Raw genomic sequence first — 25,338 nt, forward strand, 5'->3', positions numbered from 1 at the left:
AGCGCTTCTGCATCCAACGTGAGCCTCATAACTGGTCACAGACGCTCCCCTTTCAGGTCTAGATATGGCCTCAGAATCCTTCCTAACACAGCACTCAGAATTAGCGATTGCTAAGGGCCTGTGGGTTCCCCCTGAAGCGAGGCATCTCCAGGGATGGGACAGCTTGCTCACTGGGAAAGCGGGTGGGTTTCTGGTGTTTTATGTCTGATGGTCTCAGAGGACGTCAGAGCCGCGAGGCCACGTGGCACAAGCAGGGTTGCTTTGCATGATCGTCTGGTTCATGGGGTAAGGAGTCCTCAGCCAGGACCCTCACCTCAGGCTGCTCCACTCTTAAATAACAGAGAGGGGCCCTGGAGGAGGCATGCCTCCACTTTCCCAACTTGCACGTCATTACAAAGGTCCCTGCAGGACCCGCTGTGATAAGGTTCAGCCCCTCCACACAGTACAGCGGGGTCTTAAAAGCTCTAACCCTGGCCCTGCCCCCTAGTAGCTGTGTGACCTTGGGCAAGTTACTTGACCTCTCTGTGCCAGAATTTCTTCATCCAAAAAATGTGATTGAAAATTAAAAAAAAAAAAAGGAAAATAGACCTGCCACGTGGGTAGCTGTGGGGCTGGTGAGAGCGCCAGGCAGTCTGGTGTGACACAAAGGATGAGAAGCCGCACCCACCCAAAGTCAGCTAGTGATCTGACTACGTCTCCAGGTCCCTCCACGCCAACATTTAAATGTTTATAGACTGTGCGGCCCACAGGAATGGGTCCTGGGGCCATCCAATCAGCCGACTCCCTCAGAGAAGCAGCCCCACTCTGGGAGGCATATTTCCTTGGGGTGCTGCTCCAGCGCATGGTGCTCGGGCCCCACAGCCCCTCTGGGGTTCAACCTTTCCCAGGGGGCCACCTGGTGGTGCTTCAGGCACACTCTGGGAGCCTTGTCTGGAAGCAGAAACCTTCACCAAGGTGCCACTCAGCAGAAGCACCCGACACCATAATTCCCCACGTGGAGGCAAGCTGGGAAAAGACACACCTTGGAAATTCTCAGTATTAAAACCAAGATCCAAAAAGACAGCTGCAGCTGCAGAAGTAGCTGCTCCCCTAACCAAAACGTGAATGGTGTTGGTTCAACGAGAAACCCAGGAACTCACCTCCTACACACAGGCTCGGATCTCCAGCACCGGGTCACACGTGCTCCCGCCCACGACACAGAGCCACTTTCAGGACTTTGTTTAGTGAGGCTGTCTGGACATCTCTGAGGCTGAAATCCTCCCAGGAGCTGGATAAGCATGGGAGTGCAGGCTGTACAGTCCTCTTGACAGCAGAGATGGTCAAAAAAGGGAAACCCTGGCACAGTCTGAGCACCAGCCAATCAGGATCGACCCCAGAAGCAGTGGGGTGTTAACCCCTTAGCTGCTGGGTTATGCGGAGGTTGTTGGGGGGGTGCAGGGGGCAGGGAATCTGCGAAGGCCATGCCTGGGCAAGGCACTGGAGGGGAAGGACCCTGACCAGTGGCTGTGACTGACTGGTATGGACGTATAACGGTATTCTAAGAACCCAGAGTGACTCCAGGACCTCCCGGGCTGGGCCGTGCATCCTGCAAAAAGATGGTGCCAATGCTGAATGCAGGCTTTCCTGGTGGCTCAGCTGGTAAAGAACCCACTAGTCAACGCAGGAGATACAAGAGACTGTGGGTTCGATCTCTGGGTCGGGAAGATCCCCTGGCGAAGGAAATGGCAAACCGCTCCAGTATTTTTGCCTGGAGAACTCCATGGACAGAGGAACCTGACAGGCTATATAGTCCACTGGGTCACAAAGAGCTGGACATGACTGAGTGTACACACATGTGCATGCGTGTGTGCGCACGCACACACGCACACACACAATGCTGAATGCAGGGGCTGAGCCCTCCCTCCCACCTCCTGCCACCTCCTCAAGCCTCACCTCCTCCAGGGGAGACCTCCCTCTGACCAGTGTCCCCATCCTGCCCAATGCCCCATGGCCCCTGTCTGTTAGGACCCCCTAAGATATAAGGTGACCTGAGAAGTGCTGGAGTTTAGTTTGCCTGATACCCAGCCCCATCCCAATGCACCCAAGCATCTTTCTGTTCCATCCCATCCTTGACTGCCTGCATGCCCTCTGGCTCCCGGTCGGCAAAGGCATTCTGCAGTCAGGGTTTTCCCGACTGTGTGCCGAGCCCTCCTCGGCCACTTCCCCTGGACCCCAAGGCTGAACATCCCCAGTCTGGGAGGATGCAGGCTTCCTTCAGGATTTCTTCAGGATCTCTGCAGCAAGACAGCGCGAGACTCTAGTGAGCACTGCTGGGCTGGACCCCGGGGATTTGCTGTGTGTACCAGGCAAGTCCCTTCCCCTCTCTGGGCCTATTTTCCCACCTGAACCAGGGAGGAGGTGGCAAGAAGCAGCTGGGTTCCCCAAACCCGTGGCTGGAAGGTGCTACTTGGCAGACTCGGCCTCTTCAGGAAGACACTGGGACTTACTGGTTCCATAGAAAGCCAAGATCTAAGAGCCAGAAAGGCCACCAAGGGCCACAAGGCTGGGAACCCAAGGCCCCAGAGGTGCAAGCCCACCTGGAGCCAGGCCTGGAACCAGTGCTCTCGCCACCCGCCCAGCTGCTTATCTAGCAAAGGCTAGATAAAGGCTAGATAACCTTTGATCGCCATTAAGCCTCTCCTAGAGGAGGCCTGAGCAGGCTCTTCAGCAAGGTCACCTGCTCTGGTGCCATCTGAGTGGCTTTAATCACACGGGGGAAGACAGTGCCTATGAGCTACTGCGCGTGCTCACTCAGTCATAACTGGTTCTTTGCGACCCAATGGACTGCAGCCCACCAGGCTCCTCTGTCCATGGGATTCTCCAGGCAAGAACACTGGAGTGGATTGCCATTTCCTTCTCCAGACTGACTGACTTCCATGGAAAAAGAGGGTGGTGTCAGTCAGAGAGACTCAGACCTGGAAAAAGTGCCCTAAGTGCCGGTCCTCAGCGGTCTCACCTGCAGCACCCAAAACGGGCTGGCGGCTCCTGCCCGGCTCCCCCCCAAGTCATGGGAGGATGGGAGGATGCGGTGGAGGGCACACAGCTGGCTTCTTGCCTCTCAAGTGTGGGGCCTTCGAGAGGGCTGATGATGGCCTCCCTCTGAAACCTGCTCACAGGAGCCAGTATTTAGACAGCTTTCCCTTCGTTTCTCAGCCTTTGTAGCCAAATGGGTGGGTTGAGGCATGAAGACAGTGCCAGGGCATGTTAAGACAAGGCCAGGTGTCAGGAGACTTGTAGCCTCTGAGACCCTGTTTGTGATGATGCTCTGGTTTCTATGGCAACGGAACCAGGAGAGAGAAACCAACGTTGCCTGCTCCGATCACAGGGCAGCAAGCTGCTCCCTCTCCTCGGGCCGTGGGTCTCTTCTGGTGAATGAAGGACACATGCTCTGGGGCCTTTCAGAAGTCCAAGCCAAAGTGACGCAATCAGGGCTCCGTGTGCCATGTCCCAGCCCCCTGTCCCACCCTCACTCCCACCAGGAGCAGGGCTGAGGACCTCAAGGCCCCGGAGGGGGCTGGTGAAAGAGACTCCACCGGGCAGGGTGTCGTCTGTGCAACATTTATTGTACCTAAGGAAGCCCTCTGGGCCCGAGGGGGCCCTCCCCACCCTGCTCCCCTGGGCCACACACAGCTTTGGAGAGAGAGCTCAGATCAAGTGGAGAGTTTCACAGAACACGGGGGAGGGGCACGGGGCAGCTCTGCAGCGAGGCTGTCCAGCAAAGACAGAATCACCCCGAAAGCTCTCCAGCCATAGCCTAGAGGTGGGGCCAGGGCTTCGCTGCCGGCCCCCTTGCCTTCCCCCGACCACCCCAAGTTCTGCCCTGGCACCCCAAGTTCTGCCCTGGCCCCACCTCCCGGCCCCAGGAATGGAGCTTTCTGCCATTCCCGATGGCAGAGCCGGTCTGGGCTCTCCTCATCCAAGTGAAAGTCAACATGGTTCTTCTGCTCGACACACCTGTCCTCTGTTCTGGGCAAAGCTCTGGTCCAGAGACTGCTGAGAGCCCAATGGCTCCCAGCCACGTCTGTCCCCGGGTCCCCTGGATTTGGGGACACCGCTGTCCTGAGACTCAGTGAAACCGTCTGAGGAGCCGCTCCTCCCCCGCGTGCTCTGGTTACTGGGTGTTCTCGTATTTCAGGTATCTGATCAGCCTGCCTGGAAGCGGCAACGTGTCCAGGAGTTTGATGCGGTACTTCCCGATGGCCTTTCGAACTCGCAGCCGGCAAAGATGAGCCAGGGGTCTTGGAGGTTCTGGACAAAGGACAGAAAGAGAGATGCTGACTGGTCGCCTGCACCTGGCAGAGGGTTTGCATCTCTGGCCCCTGGCTTGTGGGAAGCACCTGACCCATGTGGCCGGCTAAGACAGGAGATGCCCTGACTCCCCCATGCTCATGGTCCCTGCCAACTGAAAAGGTGTCATCCTTCACCCATTTGCACAGCCCAAGGAAGGAGGACGGCAGGTTTGCTGTTGTTGTTTAGTTGCTAAGTTGTGTTCAACTCTTTTGTGACCCCACGGATGGTAGCCCACCAGGCTCCTCTGTCCAAGGGATTTCCCAGGCAAGAATAATACTGGAGTGGGATGCCATTTCCTTCTCCAGGGGATTGTCCTGACCCAGGGATTGAGCTCACGTCTCCTGCACTGTCAGATGGATTCTTTACCACGGAGCCACCAGGCAAGCCCAAGGAGGACAGGTACCAAATGGGTACCAAACCCATTTCACAGGTGAGAGCTTAGCAAGAATCACGCCTGGCATTAGAGCTTGTCCTGGGCTCCCTCCTCTATGGGTCAGCCCAGACCCCACCCTTCCACACAGCCTCAGCAAATACGACCTCCTAAGTGACCCCATGCATCCAATTCAGCTCTGGGTTCTAGGAGGTGCAGAGAAGTCAGGATCATGGGCAGGGACTGAGCAGGTCCCAGAATCCTATCGGGCTGCCTCTTTCAGGAGGCCCCCAGGGATACTTCATTCAGTGGAGGTTTCTCAGCTAAGGGGTGGGGGGGTGGAGAGAGGGGGGTAAGAACTGGTCCTGATGCATCTAGTAATGGGGTAATTAATTTCAGCTCTGGGAACAGGGTAGGCATTTGCTGAATTAAAGAAGGCCATCCATTCATTCATTCAACACACACACGCTGACCCCTTCACTACGCTTGGCCCTGTGCATCAGACAGAGATGCAGGGGTACCCACTCAGGAGCTTTGGGGAAAGACTTCCACACCAGATGGTGCATCTGAGAAGGGTCTAGATGGGTGGGTAGGAATTTTCCAGGTGAGGGAGGGCAGTCCAAGCAGGGGAAGCAACAGTGCCAAGCCAAAGAGACCGCCCAGGGGAGATGGGAATGCAGAGGGAACATGGGGGGAGGGTGGAGAGGCCAGGGTGGACTAGCACTGCCTCTCTAGCTGCCCCATCAGGGCATTTCTGCCACTTCCACTGATCTCAGGACAGAGCCTGCCCTGGGAAGCAGAGTCCCTTTCTCAGCAGAGCAAAGGTTGAGCTTGTGGGAAGGCAAAAGGCTGCTGGTGGGCAGAGGACACAGGGCCTCCAAGGCTGGCATCCTGGCTGGCTTTGGAGTCTCTGATATCAACAACACAGCATTAAATGAAAGTCAGTCAGTCAGTTCAGTCACTCAGCTGTGTCCGTCTCTTTGTGACCCCATGGACTACAGTACGCCAGGCCTCCCTGTCCTGGGGCTTGCTCAAACTCATGTTCACTGAGTCAGTGATACCATCCAACTATTTCATCCTCTGTCGTCCCCTTCTCCTCCCGCCTTCAATCTTTCCCAGCATCAGGGTCTTTTCCAAAGAGTCAGTTCTTCACATCAGGTGGCCAAAGTGCTGGAGTTTCAGCTTCAGCATCAGTCCTTCCAATGCATATTCAGGACTGATTTCCTTTATGATTGACTGGTTTGATCTTCTTGCAGTCCAAGGGACTCTAGAGAGTCTTCTCCAGCACCACAGTTCAAAAGCATCATTTCTTCAGCACTCAGCTTTCTTTATAGTTCAACTCTCACATCCATATATGACTACTGGAAAAACCATAGTTTTGATTAGATGGACCTTTGTTGTCAAAGTAATGTCTCTGCTTTTTAATATGCTGCCTAGCTTTTGAAAGGTTGGTCATAACTTTTCTCCCAAGGAGCAAGTGTCTTTTAATTTCATGGCTGCAGTCACCATCTGCAGTGATTTTGGAGCCCCCCAGAATAAAGTCTCTTACTGTTTCCATTGTTTCCCCATCTATTTGCCATGAAGTGATGGGACCGGATGCCATGGTCTTAGTTTTCTGAATGCTGAGTTTTAAGCCAACTTTTTCACTCTCCTCTTTCACTTTCAAGAGGCTCTTTAGTTCTTCTTCGTTTTCTGCCATAAGGGTGGTGTCATCTGCCTAACTGGGGTTATTGATACTTCTCCCAGTAATCTTGATTCCAGCCTGTGCTTCTTCCAGTCTGGCATTTTGCATGATATACTCTGCATATAAGTTAAATAAGCAGGGTGACAATATACAACCTTGACATACTCCTTTCCCTATTTGTAACCAGTCTGTTGTGCCATGTCCAGTTCTGAATGTTGCTTCTTGACCTGCATTCAGATTTCTCAGGAGGCAGGTCAGATCGTCTGGTATTCCCATCTCCTGAAGACTTTTCCAGTTTATTGTGATCCACACAGTCAGAGGCTTTGGCATAGTCAATAAAGCAGAAATAGATGTTTTTCTGGAACTCTCTTGCTTTCTCAATGATCCAGCAGATGTTGACAATTTGATCTCTGGTTCCTCTGCCTTTTCTAAATTCAGCTTGAACATCTTGAAGTTCATGGTTCATGTATTGCTGAAGCCTGGCTTGGAGAAATTTTGAGCATTACTTTACTAGCGTGTGAGATGAGTGCAATTGTGCGGTAGTTTGAGCATTCTTTGGCATTGCCTTTCTTTGGGATTGGAATGAAAACTGACCTTTTCCAGTCCTGTGGCCACTGCGGAGCTTTCCAAATTTGCTGGCATATTGAGTGCAGCACTTTCACAGCAACATCTTTCAGGATTTGAAATAGCTCAGCTGGAATTCCATCACCTCCACTAGCTTTGTTCATAGTGATGCTTCCTAAGGCCCACTTGACTTAGCATTCCAGGATGTCTGGCTCTAGGTGAGTGATCACACCATCATGATTATCTGGGTCATGAAGATCTTTTTTGTGTTGTTTGTGTATTCTTGCCACCTCTTTTTAATATCTTCTGCCTCTGTTGGGTCCATACTATTTCGTCCTTTATTGTGCCCATCTTTGCATGAAGTGTTCCCTTGGTATCTCTAATTTTCTTGAAGAGATCTCTGGTCTTTCCCATTCTATTGTTTTCTTCTATTTCTTTGCATTGATCACTGAGGAAGGCTTTCTTATCTCTCCTGGCTATTCTTTGGAACTCTGCATTCAGATGGGTATATCTTTCCTTTTCTCCTTTGCCTTTAGTGTCTCTTCTTTTCTCAGCTATTTGTAAGGCCTCCTCAGACAACCATTTTGCCTTTTTGCATTTCTTTTTCTTGGGGATGGTCTTGATCACTGCCTCCTGTACAATGTCACGAACCTCTGTCCATGGTTCTTCAGGCACTCTATCAGATCTAATCCCCTGAATCTACTTATCACTTCCACTGTATAATCGTAAGGGATTTGATTTAGGTCATACCTGAATGGTCTAGTGGTTTCCCCTACTTTGGAGTCTCTGATACCAACAATAGCATTAAATGAAGAAGCACCTGGGAAAGTGTTTCACAGATGGAGGGCGGGCTTTAAAGTAATCAAAAGAGGTATTGGTTAAGAACTCTTTGTTCTTCCTATTAATAAATGTTCATAGCACAATAAAGGGTTCTGCAATTTTTTCCTCCGGGGACACAGTTTAGTTGTAAGTTACCCTTCCCAGGCAGGGCAGGTCCAGGAGAAAATGAGTTGGGATTCTCAGCAAGAACCGCTTTACTCTCTAGTGGCCTCTTGTGGCCAGTCCCAGTGACAGCAACCATTTATGAATTCAATGAATGTTTCATTGAGAATCTGGAGCTCCCAGCCAGTAAGCAAGTCAATACCATCCTCCTCCCTGTGTAGCCCCCGCTGCCTGGGTCTCTCTCTCCACCCACCCCTCCATCGCCTGCCCAGTAACTTTATCAAGGGCCTCAATTCCAGTGCTCCCAGGCATTTGTGCAAATGGAAAATCCTATCAGAAAGTTTTAGACTTAAAGGGGCCCCGGGATCAAGGAGGAACTCGGCAAGACTGGGCGCTGGGCTGTGGGATACCTGGACAGGTAATGAGGCAGCATTCTCACCTGGGGACAACAGCAGCAGTGGTGAGATAAAAATAACTTTCTGAGAGTCAGCCTTTGTGCTACGTGGTCTGACCAACAGCCGGAGACAGGACTGTGCCCTTCAGACCCAGAGGAAACTCCGGGGCAGTTGGGTCTCCTACTGGGGACAGGCATGTCCTCAGTATCAGCTAAAACACCAACTTCAACTGCTCTGACGCCTCACCTGCCCAGGCAAGCTCCACAATTCCTTAGACGGATTTCCGGCCTGACTCAGCGAGGCCACCTCATCTACGCTGCACACAGCTGTTGGAACATGGCCAAAGCCCACCTCACTGCGCCGGGCACATCCCACCTGCAAACATCCCAGGCTGGCAGAGCTGGAGGAGCTGGACATTGAGCACATCCAGCTTGCTCTGTTTGGACACGGGCCCTAAGGTCCAGAGGGGAGTCCTGCCCACGATCACCCAGCAAGCCCCTGGTTCCAGAGCTCTGGGGGCCTGCCTCCTAGACCAGTGCTGCTCTGGGGGTGCCCTGGGAGCATGTTGAAATGTACACGTTTAGGCCCCGCCCCAGACCTGCCAGGCTAGACTCTGCATTTTAAACAGGATGCTCAGGTGCTTCATGTGCATTTTACAGTTTGAGGTACCTGAGCCCATCACTCCCTCCTCCACCCATCACACGGCTTCCCAGTGGCCCACAAACCTGGACAGCTTACGCCCCCCGGGGAGCTGGGGTTTTTGTTTAAAACACTCTGGAAAGGTTAAGTGGATCAAACCTCGATTTGAATCCCTGCTCTGCCACTAACTAGTGATGAGACATTTTGCCCAAGTGACAGTCTCTCTGAGGGTCAGTCTCCTCATGTACCAAATGGAGTCACGGAGACACTGGATGTGACACACAGCTCACAGCCTCGCATGAGAAGGTGCTCATCAAATGTCAGGAGCAGTCACAGGCCCCCGAGTCCTGGGCCTGAGTCAGGCAGGGGGATCTGCCAGCAGCAGCAGCAGTGACAGCCCGTACCTGCTTTCTCCTTGATGACAGCCCAGTCCTCGAAGCTGTCAATATGCTCCTTCAGCCGTGAGCAGAGCTGCACGTTGCCCACGTAGTCCAAGAGGACATCGATGATGGGCCCGGCCCAGCGGCTCACTTCCGGGGCCGACAGGAACTCGCAGAACTGAAAAAGAACACACACCAGCGCTGGGACGCCCAGGACCAAGAGCACTGCCTCAGCAAGCTCATCCTACAGGTTGGAACCTACAGCCAGCGAGGGCAGGGGACACGTCTGAGCACAGACACCATGCGTGCCCAGGGTAGAATCAAGCTCTCCAGATCCACACCTCTCTCTCATCAACACAGGCCTCTGCTGCCAAAGATGGGAGGTGGGCAGCTTGGGCCCCTCTAAGCCTCAACCTCCTTGTCTAGAAAATGGGTATATGACACTCACTTGAAGGGGTTTTTATGAGAATTAAGGCAGAATAAACATAAACTTCTTTGCACATAGAAGATGGCCCATAAGTGATGCCATTAGCCATTGTTAATATCACTAAGAGAAGAGTGTTTCTAACTTCCTTTTTAAAGATTTATTTTTTTTGCCTATGGTGGGTTTTTGTCACTGCACGCAGGATTTCTCTAGTTGCAGCAAGCGGGGGCTACTCTTCATTGCCATCTGCAGGCTTCTCCCTGTGTTGGCTTCTCTCATTGCACAGGGTCTAGGCACGCAGGCTTCCGTAGTTGCGACTCACAGGCTTAGTTGCTCGGTGGTATGTGGGATCTTCTGGGACCAGGGATGGAACCAGTGTCCCTTGCAGTGTAAGGTGGATTCTTAGCCATTGGACCACTAGGGAAGTGCCTCTAACTTCCTGTTCATTGGACTTTGACTTATTAAGTCATCACCATGGGCAGGTCTTGCCTCTGGGGTCACTGACTTTCTGCAGCTCACCTGCTCTTCTAGGAGGCCTGCTCTCACCTCTACCCGGATCTTGGTCCATCACCATCATATTCCAGGTGCAGGTTTGCTGGGGGTGGTGAACCCCTCAGTTTTGCAGAGTTCCCCACCAATCGCCTGCCCAACTGTTCTCTCCCCTAATACAGTGGACCCAAGTGCTCCTGCGAACCGCTAAGTCCTGCTGCCTCTAAAGCATGTTAACCACTGAGTTTCCACTGCCTCCAAAGGGTGCTAAACGCCAGCTCACACGCCCTCCAAAGTGCACTAACCGTTAGTCCACACTGCTTCCAAATCCTGTTCACCACCGTCTCCAGCTGCCTCCCAAGTGCAGTCCACCCTGCCGAGGGTCCGCCCTGCCTCCAGAGCCGGCGAACCACCAGTCCCCCCAGCCTCGGGAGCCCGCTGGCCCTGGCCGCAGTCCCCGCGGCGCGCCCCCTTACCTGGACCGCGCTGGGCGCCTTGTCCGAGGCGGGCGCATCATTGAACCTGTTGGAGGGCGGCGGGGCGGGCGGGTGCGGGCCGTTGCCGTACAGGCAGGAGAAGCAGGGCTCGCCGTTGCAGCCGAGGTCCATGAGGAACTTGAGCAGCGACAAGCACTTCATGGCGAACATGATGGTGGCGGGGAAGGCGGTGGGGTGCGTGGCGATGTAGGCGTCGATGTTGGCGCCGTGGTCCAGCAGCAGCTGCATGGTGCGCAGGCAGCCGTGTCGGATGGCCACGAGCAGGGGGCTGATGACGTCGCGGTTGGGGTCGGCGCCGGCCAGCAGCAGCAGCTCGGTGGCGTACACGTTGTTGTTGACCACCGCAAAGTAGAGCGCCGAGCTGCGCCGGTCCTCGTACAGGCGCGCGCGCTCGGGCGCCAGCGGCGCGTTCACGTCGAAGCGCGCCCCAAGCAGGGCCTCGAGCACCTCGTCGTTGTTGCGCTCGGCCGCCAGGTGCAGCGGGCTGATGCCGCTGCGGCGCACGCGCGTGCGGCTGGTCACCGGCAGCAGCATCTGCACGATCCTGCGGGCGAGGCGGGCACGCGCGGGTCACGGCACCGGATCCGCCGGCAGGGGGCGCCGAGGGGGCCCAGGCTCGGCCGCTCGCAACCACTGCGTGGGAGCGGCAGGGCCCACCAGCAGGCGGCGCCGTGGAGGCGGCCAGTCTCAACAATTACCACTTGAGGGAGAGGGGGTCCACTTTACAGACAGGGAAACTGAGGCTCAGAGAGCTTCCACCACGTTCTCAAAACCTCAGAGCCGGTAACGAGTGGAGCTGGGCTTCAAACCCAGGACCCCTAAAGTTAGTGCGAAGTGAAAGTCGCTAAGTCGTGTCTGGCTCTTTTGCTACCCCATGGACTATAAAGTCCATGGAATTCTCCAGGCCAGAATAACTGGAGTGAGTAGCCTTTCCCTTCTCCAGGGGATCTTCCCAACCCAGGGCTCGAACCCAGGTCTCCCACACTGCAGGCGGATTCTTTACCAGCTGAGCCACAAGCCTCCAAAGTCTGAGCCCTTTAAAAACCTCAGCCAGACCGGACTGAAGTTTCAAGAATCTCTTGCTGACTTCTTTCAGGCTAAGGGGGATTGCCCACTCCCAGCTCAGTTTTCTAGAGGAATTGACTGGAAGGCCCCCAGACCTAGAGTGAGAAAATATGATGAAGTGGTGCTAGACCCTGCCCTGCCTAGGTCTGTGGGGGCTTGGGGGGCGAGGACAGCCCTATCCAAGGGTTCACTATGTGCCCGGACACCGTCCAAAGGCTTAAAGCATTATTTGGTTTAATCTCCACAACAGCCCATCAAGTATGTCTCGTCATTCCCAGTTTTTTTCAGATGAGAAAAATCAATGCTCAGTGATGTTAGGGGTCTTGCCCAGGCCATATGTGGGGAGGCACAAACCAGGACTTGTCCCCTCCTCTGACTCCAGGGCCGAGCTATGCTGTATCTCTGTTTTGCTGCCCCGAGGACTTGGGGGAGCCACCAGGTTCTGGGGGAACAGGAGGGGACACACGTGTCTGTCCCAACCACTCCTGCCCCAGGCCCCAGTCAGCCCTCCGTGACATGAGGTCGCCTCCCCTGTCTGGTGAGTCTCAGTGCCTCTTCCCCTGAAGGCTGATTCTAGCCTCTCCCAGGCAGGCTGCCCTGCCTATGGCCTGGAGAGGGTGATCAGCTGTGGCTGAGGCAGATTCCTGCCCGTCCTGACTGTGGTCTCTCCTGTTGAATCAGGTGCTGTTGTTCTCAGCAGTCAACCTACAGTAATCTATTATAATTATCCTCCCAACAGCCCTATGAGGTGTGTACTAGTATTAATCTCACTTACAGATGAGGAAACAGAAACCCAGAGAGGGTAAGTGACTTGCCCTGGGACACACAGCCAGTAGTAGGTGATGGAGGCAGGATTTGAACCCAGGGAGTCTAATTACCCCTAGCGCAGCAGTCCCCAACTTTTTTGGCGCCAGGGACTAGCTTCATGGAAGACAGTTTTTCCATGGACTGGGGATGGAGGGGTTGGTTTCAGAATGATTCAAGCGTATTCTATTTATTGTGCATTTTATTTCTATTGTTATTGCATCAGCTCCGTCTCAGATCATCAGGCAGTAGATCCCGGAGGCTGGGGACCCTTGTCCTAGAGTGAGAGGCACACTCTTAGCCACTCCCCTCCTTCTTGTGTAGCTAGTGGTCAGGTGACAGCTGCTATGTCACAGGGCTTTGAATTCCTTATGATGCATTAACTTGCCTGACCCATTTTACCTTCGCTGCAGCCCAGTGGGGCTGCCCAACTGTGTCTGTCGGCCTTCTTTGTAACAGAGGGGGCTCAGAGAGATGAAGCGACTGATCAAAGGCCATAAAGCCATTCTGGGGCTTGACCCCAGGACTCCTGACCTCTTGTGTTTGCTCTCTTCCCCTAAAGCCCTGCCACCTGCCAAGCTCTTGCCACTGACATGATTCCAGACCCTAATTCCCCCAACCCCTGCTGACCGGTGACCTCGGGTGGGCTTCGAGGAGGTGACCACGGCAGGGCAAGCAGGTGCACCAAGCCTGTTTCCAAGCCTCTCTGCCTCTTGGCACTTGGGCTCCCCGGGCTTCTGGCTTCCTGGAAATCTGATGCCAGGGATCTCCTGTTAGGATCTCGGTGGAAAGTATTATTAATGGTTAGTGACGCTGTGTTTGCTTAAAATCTGCCTCTCAAACCTCAAAAGGAAATTCACACACCCAGGGGGGCTAATTGCCTCCTAATTTCTATTTGTGCAGGCTTAGGAGGCCTGACCTCGCTCTGTAGAGGTGCTGGTCAAAGGCGGGGCCAGGGCCTCACCCTGGACCGCAGCCATCGCTGACAAATGCTCTGTAACAGCCGTAACGTGCCCAACCACGGGAAAAACAGCAAGGGGGACTGCCCGGGGCTGCTGGCCAGATGGGCTCATATCTGGCAGTTCACAGCTGGTCTCCAGTGGCCCCCTGTCAAATCAAGGGAAAGTGGCAGAAATGTGGGAACGTGACTGGAGGCAGCCTAGGTCCCAGAAGCATCCTCTTAATAGCAGTGAAATCATCTAATTGTTGTACACTTCTGGAGGACGTGGCCAAGCTGAGAGTCAATGTGTCATGCTGCATGGGGCCTGGAGATCAGCTTCCCATTTTACAGAGGGTGAAACTGAGACCCAAATGTGGGGGTGGGGGGAGGAGAGAGTGAGGTTGGCCTGGAGGTGGATGGCAAAGCCCAGGCAGAATGAAGGCGTTGGTGGCCCCACTGCACATCACTGTTCCTTTCCCAGCCCAGCTGGTGGGAAGAAGGCAGGAGGATGAGGGCTGGGACCTTCCCACTTCTCCCACAGGCAAGTCCTGGGACCATAGGAGCTCAAAATGCAACTTAAGTGGAGAGCAAAGGTGCCCATTGCCCGGTACAAGTTTTGGTGTCTGGGAGGCCCAGTGTCCCATCTGCCTCTTCTTTTCCCAGCACGGAGGCTGCACCCACCAGCTCAGCCTCCTGGGTCACCAGGTCATGGTGGTGTGACCTTTGCCAATATTCAGTGTAAATTTGACCATGGACTTGACTTTCACAAGGGAACCAGCTGCCCACAAATGGCTCTGCTCCCAGTAACACTGGGCAGCGGTGTGTCAACCCAGCTCTGTGTGTGTGTGTGTGTTGGGGGGATTATCTCTCCTCTGAGGCTGTGTGGAGCCAGAAAAGACTCCACAGAGGAGAATCTGCCTGAAGGCGTCCCCAAGGGCACAGTGGAACTTCTGCCCATGAGGGTCCCTCTGGGGGGAAGTCTGCAGCTTTTTTCCTGGGAGCTAGAGCAGGGAAGCAGTCTTCCCAGAAAGAGTTTTAAGGGGCTTGCAAAGGTAATATTAATTAGAAGTAAAAGGGAAAGTATATTTAAAAATGAGGGGGCCAGAAGTAAGGTCCAAAGGCAAGTCAGTGTTATATGTCAGCCACAAAATTGAGTCTAAGGTACTGGTTCTCTCCTGGGATGCCTCATAAAATCATCTGCAGCCCCAACCCCGACCCAGATTGCTTACGAGATCTCTGAGGCTGGGGCCCAAGCCTCAGGGGTTTAAGAGTTTGCCGGAGATCCAACATGTAGCCAAAGTTGAGAGCCAGTGGTTGCAGTGCTATTCTAAATTCAGTTTAAAGGAAACTTGGGCCATCTGCTCTTGTCTAATACCAACAGTTTCTTAATAAATCTATCTTTGGTGCTAGCTTCCCTGGTGGCTCAGATGGTAAAGAGTCTGCCTGCAGTGTGGGAGACCTGGGTTTGATTCCTGGGTCGGGAAGATCCCCTAGAGAAGGAAATGGCAAACCACTCCAGTATTCTCGCCTGCAAAAATCCCATGGACGAAGGAGCCTGGCGGGCTACAGCCCACGGGGTCCCAAAGAATCAGGACACGACTGAGAGACTTCACTGTCTTTCACTTGGTGCTGAGTTTTAATCTCAAAAGTTGCCTTTGCTAAACTGGAAATGAAAACTGAGAAAAAAGTTTATCTTGGAGGTGCCTAAGACTTTGGGGTCTTGGGGGCTTCTTTCTCAGCCACACCTAAATGTCACGCCCTGCAGTAAATACGCTGAATTCACCATCTGGCGAACATGGACCCCAGCTGCTGGAGCCACTTTCCATGCCCTGGACAGGCAGGGTGTCCTGGCGGGCGGCTGAGTGTGGAAAGCCTAGAGAATGTCACAGCAGATCCCCGGGCAGCCAAGGAAAGACGGCATGGACAAGGCCAGATGCCACATGCCCGGGGGCGAGTGCAGCGCTGGGGCCTTGCCTGGCCGGGGGCCCTGACAGGTGACAGAAGCTGTTGGGAACCTGCTTTTACCCCTTTGTAGGGCAACCCTCAAACTGCGGCCTGGTCCCTCTCACTCTTGGGGTCCAGAGGAACCTGGGATTGGAGAATGGAGGGTGAACAACCAGAGAAATGGCTTTGGGGGTCAGCACGAGTCTAAAGCAGGAGACTTTTGGGGAGAATACATCATTCACATAGGTGGTTCCAGAGAGGCCCAGCCTTGCTCCCTGGCCAGCCTTAGGCACGCCCAGTGCTGCTTCAAACTTTCCACCAGCTGGGGCCAGACTGCTGGCACCTGGGCCCACCTGAAGGCATCGGGTGTGACTGAAGGATGCCAAGTGACAGTCCCAGCTCTGCCACGCTCTGGCACGCCACTTCCCATCTCTGACCTCTGGTCCCTCCTCTGCAAAATCAGGCTTGGATTATATCAGTGATCCCCCTAAAGGTCTGACTGGGCTATATCTGGTTGGCTGGGAGCTCTTCAAAGATAAAGGCATGGGCTCCTTCTCTCCTGGAGATTCTGGTTTTGTGTGTCTGGGAGGCGTCATTTAAAAAATAGCCCAGAGTGACCATGCTGTATAGGCAGGTTCAGAGAGCCAGTGGACTTCTCTCTCTTTCCCTCTGGATCTTTCTAGAGTCAGACTAAGATAAACCATGTTTGTTGACTGCCGCTGGATCTTTCTGGAGTTGAAGAGCGAGATGCTCTCTTGCCCGTCACCTCTGCCGGACTTGAGTTGCTTTTGTCCTTCCACTGGCTTCACAGAAAAATGATGGAATTTACCTTTCCTACATGAGAGAGAACATAGACCCAGCGAGCACCTACTGTATGCTGCACTCTGCTGGGCTCTTTATTTCTGCTCTATACACACGTGTATCCATTTCACTAGTCCCCACAACAGCCCCGCCCCCCAGGCAGTGTGACTACTTCCTATTTTACAGAGGAGGGAATTGAGGCTCAGAAAGGTTAAGCAATTTCCCCAAGGCCTCAGTAGGAATTCAAACCCACATCTGTCTGCCTCATAGCCTACTATGCGTCCCAGAGAAGGCAAGGTGTCCTGTGTGCATGGATGGGGCGGGGAGGCATCCTTGTCTGGCCATTTGTGTGAGTACCTGCAAAGCAGGGCCTGGAGCCCTGAGGGTCAGCTCTGTCTCCCATATCTCCTCCATTCCATTCCCCAGAGTGTCATTCTCACCCCTATCTCCCTGAGCGGAGACCACCCACACCCCCCAGCATGCACAATATTCTCCCTGTTGGGGACAGGGCTGCATTTCCTGAAGTGTGTCATCTGGGGTACAGGAGATGGGATTATAGGTGAGAAGGGTTTTTTTTTTTAATTAATTGTAAATTGGTAATATGAACAATTTAATCATGTGATAAATGTTCCCTTTTGAAAATAAATTCATTTAAAATAAAAATGTCTTTAAGGGACCATACTAAGAAGTGAAGGTATAGACATCTAAAAACAGGAGGAAAGTCTGTGAATGCTCAGTTTAGGGAACACTGGTCGAGTGGAAATTACTGGGCCTACGCATCCTTCACGGTTAGCTGGAGTTCCACCCCCTGGGCAAGGCTCTCCTGACCCTCCAACTAGTGGTGGTGCTGGCGAAGTTTAATAGCTTGCTCTTCAGGGGAGGGAGGGGGCTCTAATTTCTAACAGTCACCAGTTTCCACGAAGTAAATACTCTCACCAAGGCCGATTTCAGACTACCAAGGTGATCAATCAGCTCACAGAAGTTGCACAAGCCAGGTCTAGCACACCTCTGCTTCCAGCCCATTCTAGTCTTGAGGACCACCATGCAGCTCAGCCCTGCGTGCTTTTTCATTTTCATGAGCGTGTTTCTGTGTGCGTGTGCCTGCGTGCATCTTCTCTCCCACCAGACTGCTCCCCGAGAGCTTTAGCTTCTTTCATCTCTTTCAAAGTACCTAACACATAGTAAGCGCTCAACAAAAACTAGCTAATACCAATGGTACTATTTGTATTATCGTAGATGTTCCCTGCATCCTCGCTTACTGCCTGAGAGATTATTTTCGCATCCCCAACAGAAATATCCCCTGGTCTGGATTCCTATCTGGCTTCCTGTGTGGAATCTGGTAGACATAAGATTCGGAACAAGTGAGCTCCTGTCATTTACAAGCTGAGTGATCTTGGGCAAGTCACTCAACCTCTCTGTGTCTCAGCTTCCTCATTTTGGAAAAAAAAAAAAGAAGGTAATCATATCTACCTCAGTAGATCTGTTAATGGAATTATGAAAAGTAGAGTTGTTAAAAAAAAAGTAGAGTTGTTAAAAGGATTAAATATGTTTACAATGTAAAGTGCTGGTAAGTGCCACATAAGAGTTTGCTATTATTGTTGTTCTTGCCATTGTTGTAAGCATTCACTGTAGCTTGCTAACTGCTTGGTGGTGTTCCACTTTTCCACCTAAATCGTGCGCTGGGCCCTGAACTCGCCGGGACCTCCCTACCCCCCAGTGGGCGGGGCATTCGGAGGAATGGGTGGGGCAAGGGGAGGAGCTGCGGGGCTGGGGGCGGGGCCTGCTGGGGCTGGGGGCGGGGCTGGGGCGGGGCCTGCTGGGGCTGGGGGCGGGGCTGGGGCGGGGCCTGCTGACCTGTAGTTACCCTTCTTGGAGGCGATGTGCAGAGGGAGCATGCCGTCCTTGTTGGTCTTATTGGCGTCCGCTCCCTGTGACAGCAGAAACTCCACCACCTCCTCGTGTCCGTTCTTGCAGGCCTCGTAGAGGGCGGACGCGCTGTCACTGGCCTGTGTGTTGATGTCAGCGCCTGGAGAAGGAGAGGAGGATCGGTGAGTGACCAGGCTGGTCACTGTCCTTGATGTAACGCCCACCTTGGGCTGGGCGCTGCTGCCGCAACCACCCTGACACATTGGATCACCCGGAGGACCCCCAGCTCCTTTCTGCTGCACTGAGGCCCCGGGCCGCCAGCCTGAACTGCCATAGTGACCCTGGGGTTTACAGACCATTTGCTCTATGCTGGGCTCTCGCTTATTTGGTAAACAATTTGCCTGCAATTCAGGAGACCTGGGTGGGGAAGATCCCCTGAAGAGGGGAATGGCAACCCACTCCAGTATTCTTGCCTGGGGAATTCCATGGATAATGGAGCCTGGCAGGCAATGGTCCATAGTGTCACAAAGAGTCAGACACGACTGAGCGGCTAAGACACAACATGGAGCTGTACATGTGCTGTCTCTTTGAGTCCACAACATATCCTAACCCCATGCCATCAGTAACAACTTTATCTCCATGTTACAGACAAGAACACTGAAACACGCATGTGTGTGTGTGTGCTAAGGCGCTTCAGTCATGTCCAACTCTTTCTGACCCTATGGACCGTAGTCTGCCTGGCTCCTCTGTCCATGGGATTCTCCAAGCAAGAATACTGGAGTGCCTTGCCATGCCCTCTTCCAGGGGATCTTCCTGACCCAGTGATTGAACCCGCATCTCTTATGTCTCTTGCATTGAAGTACAGAGAACCTCTGCAACTGGCCCCAGATCCCGCAGGTCATAAAGGAAGAGCCAAAATGTGAACCCAGATGGTCTGATGGCAGAAGCCCTGGCAGATGTTCTGATGGCAGAGACAATGCTCCGAACACTCGTTCCACCTACAATGATCCAGATCCTACCCTGAGGAAGGCCCTCACAATTCTAAGAGGGCACAGAGCCTCCTCATAAAGAAAACCCCCAACAACTTTATTAATTAGGATTTATTTGCTCTTCTCTGCCTGGTGGCTCAGATGGTAAAGAATCCGCCTGCAATGTGGGAGATCCGGGTTCAGTCCCTGGGTGGGGAAGATCCCCTGGAGGAGGGCATGGAAACCCACCCCAGTATTCTTGCCTGGAGACTCCCATGGACAGAGGAACCTGGTGGGCTACAGTCCATGGGGTCCCAAAGAACTGGAGACGAGTGAAGTGACTGAACACGCATGCAGCATGCCTTCCATTTCAAGGATTAAGAGAGGATTTACTAACAGGCATAGCTTCTTGTCTCCTCTGAAAGAAACACTACACCATGCTGCCAGGAGGAGGCATCAATCTGGTGATGGTCTCCCTTCAGCCCAGTCTCCTACATCTGCTCCATCTCCTGGTGGTGATGGAGAGAGAAGGCAGGGGTTTCTCTGCAGAGAGAAGTGCAGTCTGTTCCTCAGCCCCTACTCTGATAGGAAATGGAACTGAGATAGCAGTGAAATATCAGCAAGGGCTGAAATCAGTAGTATCTGTTAAACCACAGATCCCCTCTGGGCAGTCAGCTTATCACAAGCTCTCTGGTAATTTTAATATTTGATGACTGGTTTCTGGTCTAGTGGAAATATCACAGGTTTTCATGACAGACAGCAGCTGAAGTTTCTGCTTCACGCTTTACAAGCTCCATGGCCTCAAACAGCATTTAGGAACCTCAGTTTTCTCATCTGTTGACTGAGAAAAATAGTACCTAGCAACCAGGGTTACTGTGAGGTTATCTATGTAAGATAATAGAATTAAATATCTGCTATAGACAAAAGCATGTATGTCCCCCCCAGATTCACATGTAACCTAATCCTCAGTGTGATGGTGTTGGGAGATAGAGCCTTTGGGGGTGATTAGGTTATGCGGGTGGAGCCCTCGTCAATGGGATTAGTGCCCTAATAGAAGAGACCAGAGTGCTCCCTTGCCCCTTCCACCATGTGAGGACACAACAAGAAGATGGATGTCTAGGAGGTAGAAACAGGCTCTCATGGGACCCTGAGTCCAACGGCACCTTGATCCTGGACTTCCCAGCCTCCAAAACTGTGAGAAATAAGCCTCTGTTGCCTCTAAGCCATCCAGTCTGTGGTATTCTGTGATAGCCACCTCAGTGGACTAAGACAACCTCCCTACCTGGAGGCTGGCACAGAGAGGGTGCTCAGCAAATACGAGCTCCCCAGGACTAAGGGGCTGGGATGCAAGCACTGCTCCTGCCTCCACCCGAGGGAGAGTTGGCGGGTGGCTCCAACACCCCTGAGCTCTGGAAGACTTGCTCCCTGAAAGCCTGGACTCCCGCCAGCAAAGCCGCCCGCTCACTCAAGAAAAATATTTGGATTTGCAAATGGACTCAGCCCGCAGTGGGAACAGACTCTGACTCAGGGCGTCAGCAGGAGAGCTGGGCAGATGTTCAGTGCTAGCCTGTTCCTCTCACCCGCTGAGCCCTTGGCCCTTTGTCCAGCCTCCTTGCCTGGCTCCCAGGACCCTGCCTGTGCTCTTTGGCCTCTGGCTGGTCAGTCCAGATTTGTCCCCAGCGGCAAGGATGTGCCCTGGGTCTGTTTTCCCAACAGCTTGGGCACGTGCTGAGTAAATGGATGCTTATTCAGGCCAAGTCCGAGGATGGAAATTCTCGAGCCCTGGAGCGGGGTGGTGGAGTGCAAAGAGCATGCAGTTTGGGGTCAGATGATGGCAGTCAGAATCCAGACTTCGATTGTGTCCAATCATTTAATCTCTCTGAGCCTCAGTCTCCTCCACTCCCTACCTCCTAGGCTACAGAGAAAACCCCTGGGCCTATTCTGTGTTCATGCCTAGCACAGTGCCTGTCACACAGCAGGTCCTTGAAAGATTATTCCAGCTCAGCCCCCAGGTCTGGCTTGCTTCTGGTGTCTGTCTCTAGCAGAAAGGTCACTTCCCATGGGAGTGAGAAGAGAAATCAAAAGAGTTCTTGGGGAAAATCAGAATATTATGAACTTTTTAACCAAAAGAACATCTGTCATTGTCTTGGAGTCTTCTGTTACTGGGATGTAATAATTCAGGCAATGTTGTTTTATTTTATCCCATTAAGTGAACAAAGATTTTTAAGAGGCAAAGAGTCCAAAGACCAGGGTCTAAATGCCAGTTCTGCCACTAATTTATTGTGTGACCTTGGACGAATCACTTTCCCATCCTGGCCTTTGGTTTCATCACCTATAAAATGGGTTGTTGTTCTTTAGTCCTGAAGTTGTGTCTGACTCTTTTGCAACCCCATGGACTGTAGCCTGCCAGGTTCCTCTGTCCATGGGATTTTCAAGCAAGAATACTGGAGTGGGTTGTCATTTCCTTCTCCATATAGAGTGAGGAGGTGACCTAAATGTTGTCTGAAGTTCCTTCTGGCCCTGAAGGGTGTTGTGATAGAGAAATTGTTGGGATGTTCGGAGGCTAAGATTCTGGCTAGTCTATAAGTAATTTGCTGCGTGACTATAGATAGATAAGCCACTTCCTCTTTCTGGGCCTCAGATTCCTCATTTTATAAATGAGGATGTTGGACCAGGTGAGAGAAGGCTAACACGGGGCACGTGTACCACGCCCCTCCAAGTGTGTGCCTAATTGCAGGCACCACTGGTGGATCTCAACTTGTTTCCAGCCGAGCCTAGGCACAACCTCAGAATCCTTCTTAAGACAACACTCCCAGAAGATGCTGTCACTCAATCAGAGTATGTCCATAGATGACACCTAAACTTGCTTTCCCTTAGACTTAATCTGAGGTCCTCTTGGGAACTCCACGACCCAGGGACCTTAGTACTCACGGTGTTTGGCCAGGAATCTCAGTGCCTCCAGCTGCCCACTCTGGGCGGCCACAAACAAGGGGGTGATGCCATAGGCATTCTTGGCTTCCACCTTGGCGCCTCCGCTCACCAGGATCTCCATGACCTCCAGATCATTGCGAGCAACAGACTCGTGCAGAGCCGTCCAGCCTCGGTTACAGCGGTGGTTGGTGTCCGCCTTGTACTGCACCAGAATCCTCACTGCCTCCACGTTCTTGCGCTCACAGGCTGTGCCCAGCAAGAAGCAAGATGGTCAGCGGGGCCCCTGGCAGGCCCTGGTCAGCTGCGCCTTCATTCATTCATTTGTCCATCCAACCATTCATTCATCAGCCAGAAGTAAATTCACGCAACAAATATCTCCTGAGTCAGCAGTAAGTTCCATCCCTTCACTAAACCTAGGATATGCACTAAAGTAATAGTAATCAGCAATAATATCCGGATGTGTGTATAGCACTGTTTATGCACCTGCATTCTATTCTAAGCATTTCATGTGATTAATTTAGTTCTCCCAAATACCCTTAAAGGATGTTGTGTTATCCCTTTTCACAGAGGAGGACAGTGAGGCACAGAGGAATTAAGTGACTTGCCCAGGGTCACACAGTAAGTGACAGAACTGGGATTCAAATCCAGGTAATCGGGTCTGGAGTCTCTGTCCCCTGGAAGGTTCCAGAATGCTCCTAACTCATCTCCCTTTCCAGTGTTACCTGCTTCAGTCCTCCGCGAGGCCAGAAGAGGAGGGCAGTGTCATATATCTGCTCAAAACACTTCCTCAAAGGCTACTCAGTTAAAATTTGTCTTCTGAGTGCAGCTCATGAAGTCTTTCTCAACCGCTCAAACCTCCCTTTTAAGTCTTATCTGGCTCTGGACTCTAAATGTAGCCTCAGTGCTGGCAGAGCTGTTCCAAGGGAGACCGAGAACTTGTCCAAATTAACCACCCCTGGACGCTTCCTCAGTTAGGGAGGAGGGGAGTAGGAAGGGGGGCTTCCCAGGTGGCTCAGTGATAAAGAATCTGCCCGCAGATGCAGGAGACACAGGTTTGATCCCTGGGTTGGGAAGATTCCCTGAAGTAGCGAATGGCAGCCCATTCCAGTATTCTTGCCTGGAAAATCCCATGGGCCTGGTGGGTGACAGTCCATGGGGTCGCAAAGAATCAGACACGATTGAGAAACTGAGCATGCATACACAAGAAGGAAGAGGGGCTGCCTGTGTAACGTTTCAAACAGGACCCTCAACAAAGCTCACAGCTTCTCCAAGCCTTGGGCTGTTCACCTGTAAAGCACAGGTGACGAAACCTTCCCGAGAGGATGCTGCGGGAGAGTGGAGTGGGGCAAGGTACGAAGGCTCTAGGGTGGAGCTCATGCAGGATCAGGGCTCAGGCTTCAGCTGTGAGTCACTCAGCATCCTAGGAGCTCTCTCTGGGTCAGCTGGGGTTCTGCGTGATGGCTCCGGTGCCCAGGGGGACATGAGTTCTAAGGAAGACACTTCCACCGCAGGTCTGCAGTGGACCCGGTTCCTGCTGCCGATGGGATATTCCAGGAGCTGGAGACCAGCCACACGGGGAATTGGGAATTTCTGTAGTTTTTCAAAGTGTAGAGCTCCTGTCCTTTTTGCAAGACCCGAAGCTGATTGTTTACGTGCGTAGGCATAAACTAGACACCCAAGAGTGGAGGAGTTCAGAGCGTGATGCTGGCATCCAGCCCTCAGAGTTAGATCCCAGGTCTGCCCTTCCTGGCTGTGTGATCCTGGGTGCCTCCTGTCTGCTCTCTGTGCCTTAAGGCCTCATCTGTAAACTGGGGAAGCTAGCAGTGCTTGCTTCATCTTTGGATGGATGTGAGGGTTAGAAAAAAGAACAGAGCCTGGTGTATAGTAAACCCTTGATAATTGCCAGCTGTTATGATTATTCGGATTTTGACTCTGGGCACTGCTAGGGCAGCCAGTGACTGTCCTTGGATGACATGTGGAGTAAATTGGAGGTTTTCATTTTCTCAAAAATCCAGGAGCAACAAATTCCCTCTCATGCCTCTTCACTTTTGCTTATGCTGTTCCCCTTGATCGTCCAGCCGGTGAATCCCTCCTGTTCAGGCTCAGCTCTGGGACCCGCTCCTGTGGGGGTGCCCTCCCCACATCCCAGTCCCTCCCCCAGGCTCCCTCGTGTCAATCTCTTCATTGCCAGTAGCTGACTGAGAATCAGTGTATATCGTCTGTGAATCAGCGTCTACCAGACTGGACGATCACACGGGCATGGACCATATCTTTTCATTTCTGAGTCCTCAGTGTGCCAGGCCCATGGGAGAACTTGGGAAATATTGCCTGAATACATGCACAAATGAATGGTTCAGTTTTGTAAGTTATACACCTGAACGAGGCTGTACCCCGGTGGGAGGGTTGTACACTTTGCAAGCAAATCCTCCTGATAGCCCACTCAGTCTCTGGACCTTTCCTGGGGGACGCCCATGCCCCTGGGCTCACCTTTGTAGAGCGGTGTCTCTCGGGACTTGTTGGAGATGTCGGGCTCGGCGCCAGCCTGGAGCAGGAACTGGAGGCAGTCCACGTGTCCCCTGCAGGTCGCCAGGTAAAGGGCCGTTTCCTCCTGCAGGGTGCGCTGGTCGATGACTGCCGGGTATGCTGTGGAGGACAGATCAGGACATTCGTGAAGGAGGAAGATACCCATCTCTCCCTCCAACACAGAGTTGGTCCTGCTTTCCTCCCATTCTGAGGACAGACACGTGTGGCCTCTGCCTGAATTTACCATCCAGACTGCCTTCTTCCTCTTGGTCCTGTATTCAGCCACTTTCAACAGGGCTGTTTCAGCTTCCCAGTCATATTAATCCAGCTCAGATGCCACCTCCTCTGGGAAGTCTTCCCTGATTGAATCCCTTCCTTCTCTGAATGAACCCAGGCTTCCCTCACACTCCCACCAGCCACTGCTGCTCTTTCTGCCCTGGTGTGTGGTGGGCTGCCTGGGGTCCCTTTCTGGATACCTGAGGGCACAGGTAGGTCCTGCCTGCAGGTGTTCCCCACCCACATCTAGCCTGGGGGAAAGTCAAGGCTCCAGAGAGGAGGCCTGAGTTGCCCAGGATCTCACAGCTGTTGGAGATGGCCTTGGCAGGGCCCAGGCACAGCTGCGGTATTTTCCACACCAGATCAGCCCCTGGAACATTCTGGGACAAGCTGGCAGTGGCGCTCTGAGAAGTCAGCCCTCCCTCAATCCTCTTCTAGGAATTAGACTCTCCTGTCCTGGAGGGCTGGAGAGGTGGCAGGATGGGGTGGGAAGGGCGCAGCTGGGGA

General features: G+C 52.9%; 1 protein-coding gene across 2 annotated transcripts in view; it reads right to left on the reverse strand.

Annotated features, from left to right (window-relative positions):
• Nucleotides 1-3,581: 3,581 nt before the first annotated feature.
• ASB2 (ankyrin repeat and SOCS box containing 2) overlaps nucleotides 3,582-25,338 on the reverse strand; it is a 47,867-nt gene continuing 26,110 nt past the window's right edge. For both annotated transcript variants that reach the window (XM_043921485.1, XM_043921486.1), the window contains 6 exons: nucleotides 24,520-24,675; nucleotides 22,033-22,278; nucleotides 18,122-18,293; nucleotides 10,693-11,257; nucleotides 9,328-9,481; nucleotides 3,582-4,287 (listed from right to left, as the gene is read on the reverse strand). In XM_043921485.1, coding sequence (XP_043777420.1) covers nucleotides 4,151-4,287; nucleotides 9,328-9,481; nucleotides 10,693-11,257; nucleotides 18,122-18,293; nucleotides 22,033-22,278; nucleotides 24,520-24,675 — 1,430 coding nt within the window. In that variant the 3' untranslated portion in view covers nucleotides 3,582-4,150. The remainder of the gene's footprint in view (nucleotides 4,288-9,327; nucleotides 9,482-10,692; nucleotides 11,258-18,121; nucleotides 18,294-22,032; nucleotides 22,279-24,519; nucleotides 24,676-25,338) is intronic.

The sequence above is a fragment of the Cervus elaphus genome, chromosome 13, assembly GCF_910594005.1.
Source record: "Cervus elaphus chromosome 13, mCerEla1.1, whole genome shotgun sequence".
In the NCBI taxonomy this organism is placed as follows: Eukaryota; Metazoa; Chordata; class Mammalia; order Artiodactyla; family Cervidae; genus Cervus; species Cervus elaphus.